We start from the raw sequence: 5800 nt of genomic DNA, 5'->3' as shown, positions 1-5800 counted from the left end.
GCTCCTCTCTGACCTGCTTTGTCGTCTTCTCACTCGCTCTGAACCTTTATCTTCAGCATTGTTTTTCAATAATGCAACACTTCTATGGTTTCTCCTTCCTTCCGTGACTTCAGGTTTCCTTTGGTGTGATCGTACTCCTCCCATCTGTCCTCACATCTAATTAGCTTCTTTAAGTGCTGCTGTCTTCATGCTTAAATAAGTAATTAGATGGCAAATTAATATGCACACTGTGCAAAGCCTGAGTGTTATTTAACATGCTGCTTTTGTTATTTGTTCATTTTTTGTTTATGCGTTTACAAATTTAAATGTAAAATTTGTCATAAATAAACATAAAGTGAGCTTTATTATGTTTGGGACAAATGTTAATTTCAAACAAATGTACTGTTTTGTTTAAGCATATAGAAATTGCAACATGAGTTACACATACCTTTGAAAAATAAGTGTGCTTCATTGTACTGAATGTGCATTTATCGTGTAGTTCAGATGTCAGATGACAGGCACATCCACATATTAATATGATTATGTGGTAGTACAACAATAAACTGTTTGCTATACAATGGAACTTGTTTACGTATGTGAATGTGGCCATGCTGAAGGGAACTGTTTAAAGGCTTGATTAGGACTCTGTAATTATATCCTGGCTGTGAGAACAGGACAAACCAATCTTGTATCCTCTGTAGAGATGGGGGAAGGTGCTAGAGCCTTTTTTTTTTTTTTTCAAAAAGTCTAGATGACTTACATCATGATCAAGCAAGTGTAGTTCTTTTACAGGAAGTTCATCTTAGGGCGTTGCTTGTTCTATCAGTAACTTTCCATGTTATGCTGAACGTTCCTGGGGATTATGGCACACAATTAACTTATACTTCATTTACTGTTTCGTTATTGTGAATTAACAATAATTTTATATTTCATTGCCAGTGTGGTTGGGAGAAGTGAGTCTTTTGAACCAACTGAACCATTTGCTTCACTAAATTTATTGTTTGCTAAATGATTCACTGTTCACTGAAGCACTCGAAACTCAGCATGCCGAGGACATCTGCTAGTTAATTGATCTACACAACACAAAATTGTTTTTATTAAAGAGTGATCTAGAAAGTGCAATCTATAAGTAAATATATTTGAAGATAAATAATCCTGACTGGCTTTGAGGATCCGGGCAGTGATTTGATCAAGAGTTTGCTATGGTGTAATGTTTATTGCTTACTTTGAGCATAGATGCCCCATCACTGCTGGAACAATGGCCACCAACATCAGTTATGGCAATAAAGTAATACCTGGTCAACCAGGGCCATCATAACAATGGAGAAACTACATTTGATCCTAGAGAATTGGTTAATTACGGACCGATCTCAAATCTCCCTTTTCTGTCAAAGAAACTAAAAAAAGGAAGTATCCTCACAACTATGTTCCTTCTTAGAGAAAAATGGTATCTGTGAGGATTTCCAGTCAGGATTTAGACCGTATCATAGTACTGAGGCTGCTCTCATTAAAGTTACAAATGACCTGCTCTTATCATCTGATCGTAGTTGTATTTTTCTATTAGCGCTACTGGATCTTAGTACAGTATGGAGTACCACAAGGCTCAGTACTAGGACCACTGCTTTTCATGCTTTACATGTTACCTTTAGGAGATATCATCAGGAAAAGTCAGCAGCCATATCACCCTGTAGCCCAAGACTAACGAGTCCACTGAAGCTAAGTAGGGCTGAGCTTGGTCAGTATCTGGATGGGAGACCTCCGGGAAAAACTAGGTTGCTGCTGGAAGAGGTACTAGTGAGGCCGGCAGGGGGTGCTCACCCCCTGTGGTCTGTGTGGGTCCTAATGCCCCAGTATAGTGATGGGGACACTATACTGTCAAAAAAATCATCATGGCCTCCTAATCATCCCCATATCTACTGATTGGCTTCATCACTCTGTCTCCTCTCCACCAATAAGCTGGTGTGTGATGGATGTTCTGGTGCAAAATGACTGCCGTCTCATCATCCAAGTGAATTAAAGAGTGAATATCACAAAAACTTCCTGATTAGCTATTTGTTTAGAAAAATAAGTGTTGCATTGTGACAATTCAATCAAAATATTATTAATATATTATTCTCATTATTCTAATACAATTAATTATTCAATTGTTAAATTTAATAATGAATTCATATTTATCAGCATAATTATAATTAAGTTTAAATGCAATATAAAATTGACTAAATACTTCCATGACATTTTTTAATTTTGATACTTGATTTTCACATTACAATATTGACGCTGACAACATATTTTAGCATTACAGTAATAAGGGTTTAGGTGTAATTGTCATGAAAAAAATTTAACAATGCAAAAGAAAAAAAATACCAGGCTTCATTTTTCATTTTTAAGGGAAAATATGCCTCTTTTTTTCTGAAAAGGTTTTCTGAAACTCGACCAGTAGTAGTGTGCTTCAGTTGGACATATCTTTATTGATATGTTACTGTGCATAGGCGAAAAACTATATACTGGAGAATTGTAAATATGAAAATGAAAAGCACATTTGTCTTTTGGGAAATGTGAAGATCTCCAGTGCTTGTTTAGACTGGATGGCTGGGCTGTAAGTGATTTCAATCAGAGATTCAGCTCTGTCAATCCGAGATTGTGTCGTCTCTCCCCGGGGCAGCTGCTGGCCATGGGCTGGACTCTGGGGGCAGGTTGGATGGGTGGAGGAGAGAGAACATGTACTGATCCAAAAGCTCCTTGTTGAACAGCCTGGAGAACAACATAAGAAAAATGAAAAAAAAAAATCAAACTGGTTCTGATACTTTTTTGCTCTGGGCGATTTAAAGCAGTACATAAAAATCCTCTATTTTGAAACTTTAGTTCATCAAGTTATCAGAAACTAACAACAACGGACAAGCTGACAATATCTTTTATACAGTTTTAGTTAGCTTTGAGCTCATCTGCTAGCGTACTTCTAAAATCTGACAAAATAAACTTTCAGCAGATACACTACTGTTCAAAAATTCATAAATTAATGCTTTCATTCAGTAAGGACGCATTTCAATTGATCAAAAGTGACGGTAAAGACATTTATAATGTGACCAATTACACAACAAAAAGCACAACTGTTTTTAACATTGATAATATTCAGAAATATGTCTTGAGCAGCAAATCAGCATATTAGAATGATTTCTGAAGGATCATGTGACACTGAAGACTGGAGTAATGATGCTGAAAATTCAGCTTTGATCACAGAAATAAATTATATTTTTAAATATATTCAGATAGAAAACAGTTATTTTAAATTGTAATTTCACAGTATTACTGTTTTCACTGTATTATTGATCAAATAAATGCAGCCTTTGTGAGCAGAAGAGACTTCTTTCAAATAAATAAATTCTACTGACCACAAACTTTTGAATGGTAGTGTATGCAATTTACAGTTAGGTTTCTCATAGATATGTCCCACCAAACTTCATGCTTCTAAAGTAAATATGTCAGGTGGACCTTTGTCAAGCTACATGGACACGCTGCTACTAGTTTGGATACATTTCCTTGTTACTGAAAACAATCTGAACTACTTTTACACCACTGTATAACATAGTTAAAATGATTAATATTGCTACTTTTAGTCACTCCTGAGCAATGCAAACCACTCACCATTGGTTGAAAGATTTCACATTTGACCTCAACAGGAACCTTCATCTCCAGCCCGTCATCAGCATTGATGTGTGAACCAGTGCAAAAGCCCTTGTGCTTTAGCCAACAGAAAGAAAGGTTACTCCACTTACAGACATCTGAGTGGCAAAGGCAATATAAAGCAAGTTGAAAGAGTGTTCTTTATTTCATTTTGATCTGAATGAGTTCTTACAGCTGACTCCGAGTCCTTCAGCTTGCATTGCGTGAGGTCAATATCAGCAGTGCTTTTCTTGCAGTCAGTCTCTTGAATGGTGAACGCCACAAAATAAGACGGACCCACAACCCACTGCAACACACAACACACATCTTCAGTCATGTATGCAGGACAGGATCGATTGATTAACTGGCGTTGACATACCTGCATGCTGGCTGCTGTTATATTCAGAAGAGCAAAGAAATGTGGGGAAGCGCTCTCCTTGTTAAATTTCTGCAGGGCCAGCCTTGTGGTCTCAGATATTACTGGATCATCTAAGCGTTCTGCAGTTGGACAGTCGGGGCAAGTGTTTACTATAGCTCGAGCTGCCACTGTGAAACAGTGAGGCAAAGTCAGCATTTTACAAAGTATTATACCTATGGACAAAGATGAAAGCATTATACTGAATAAAGTCAGGAATCTATAATCCAAGTTACTTTCAGTGTGAATTAGTTACCAAAATAACATGTATAACATGCTTTACTCTGTTAGATTATCTCTTTTCAGTTTCTAGAATATTCTGGGGATTAAAAGGTTTCTTGCATGTAGTAACTTTCAAATAAATGCCTGCAAAATATATATGTGGTAACATGTACTATCTTTACTGCTACAAGGACATTTTAGGTAACTTTTTAAAAGCAAATGACAAATTTTTTGTTGTTGGAAGAAGTGATTTAAATCACTTTTGATTAAAAACATGAGCAGCACATTTCTGCAACTCTCCAGAATGCCGTGCCACATAGACTTAAGAAAATTAAAAAAAAAGATGTTATTGAACTATTGGCACTAATGTGTACACAATGTGTAATTTGAAAAGATAGTATCCTCACAATTATATTCCTTCTTAGTGGATCAGCACCTAGAGATGACCTCTACAGCCCTGAATGTCAGCGGAGATCAGGACAACTAGATGAGCCCCAGAGACAGATCCCCAATGAAGACCTTGTCTCCTAGACTGCCACCGGGACAAGACCACAGGAACCAGATGAGTCTTCTGCACAATGTGACTTTGCTGCAGCCTGGAATTGAACTGCTGGTTTCATCTGGCAAGAGGAGAACTGGCCCCCCGACTGTGCCTTGTTTCTCCCAAGGTTTTTTCTCCATTTTGTCACCGATGGAGTTTTGGTTCCTTGCCGCTGTCGCCTCTGGCTTGCTTAGTTGGGGACACTTCATTTCCAGCGATATCGTTGACTTGATTGCAAAGATACTATTTAAACTGAACTGATGATGACATCACTGAATTCAATGATGAACTGCCTTTAACTGAAAAATTAGTGTTTACTATTGTCATTTTGCATTATTGACACACTATTTTCCTAATTAATGGTGTACAGTTGCTTTGACACAATCTGTATTGTTAAAAGCGCTATATAAATAAAGGTGACTTGACTTGACTTGACTAATGTGGTAATGGACAGAACATTCCATTAAATTAAGATAAGTTAATGCAGTCTCAGCACACCTTGTTGAATGGTGCAGTTGTAATTCTCAACTTTGATGGAGCTCTGAAGGGAAACCGATGCATCACACGTCCCGAACACCTAATATAGTTTAGATAACAGTGAACTCTTTAGTCAAACAGAAGTATGTTATAGTGCATACAAATATTTGACTATAAGAAGTCTATGAAGTCCTGATGACCTTATCTACAGAGTAAAGCACATACCGGTAGACTGCCAATCTCCTTAACAGCACAGGATTTCCAGTTTTTCCTGCTGATCACATGACATTCTGTTTCCAGAACATCTATCGTCAGGTGTATATGGTTCACGCCTTCTGCCTTTGTTAGAAGCAAACACGACATTAATCAAACTAGCATGAAATAATATTTCAAAGACCCAAGCTTTATAATGTTATCTCCGTTGCATGTCTTTTCAGATTTCATTTCCAAAAAACATTAACATGCATTTGGTGAAAAATAAAAAAAAGTACACATTTTCTTTTTTT

General features: G+C 37.0%; 1 protein-coding gene across 1 annotated transcript in view; it reads right to left on the bottom strand.

The window, feature by feature from the left end:
- Positions 1 to 2334: 2334 nt before the first annotated feature.
- Positions 2335 to 5800, bottom strand: part of LOC107732240 (fetuin-B-like) — a 6683-nt gene continuing 3217 nt past the window's right edge. The window contains exons 2-7 of the mRNA XM_016543519.1: positions 5520 to 5633; positions 5316 to 5394; positions 4019 to 4185; positions 3833 to 3946; positions 3622 to 3717; positions 2335 to 2730 (exon numbers count right to left, since the gene is read on the bottom strand). Of these exons, the coding sequence (XP_016399005.1) occupies positions 2590 to 2730; positions 3622 to 3717; positions 3833 to 3946; positions 4019 to 4185; positions 5316 to 5394; positions 5520 to 5633 (711 nt within the window). The 3' untranslated portion in view covers positions 2335 to 2589. The remainder of the gene's footprint in view (positions 2731 to 3621; positions 3718 to 3832; positions 3947 to 4018; positions 4186 to 5315; positions 5395 to 5519; positions 5634 to 5800) is intronic.

The sequence above is a fragment of the Sinocyclocheilus rhinocerous genome, unplaced genomic scaffold (genome assembly GCF_001515625.1).
Source record: "Sinocyclocheilus rhinocerous isolate Xijiao unplaced genomic scaffold, SAMN03320098_v1.1 scaffold909, whole genome shotgun sequence".
Classification (NCBI taxonomy): domain Eukaryota; kingdom Metazoa; phylum Chordata; class Actinopteri; order Cypriniformes; family Cyprinidae; genus Sinocyclocheilus; species Sinocyclocheilus rhinocerous.
This window is presented reverse-complemented; position numbering and strand designations above follow the sequence as displayed.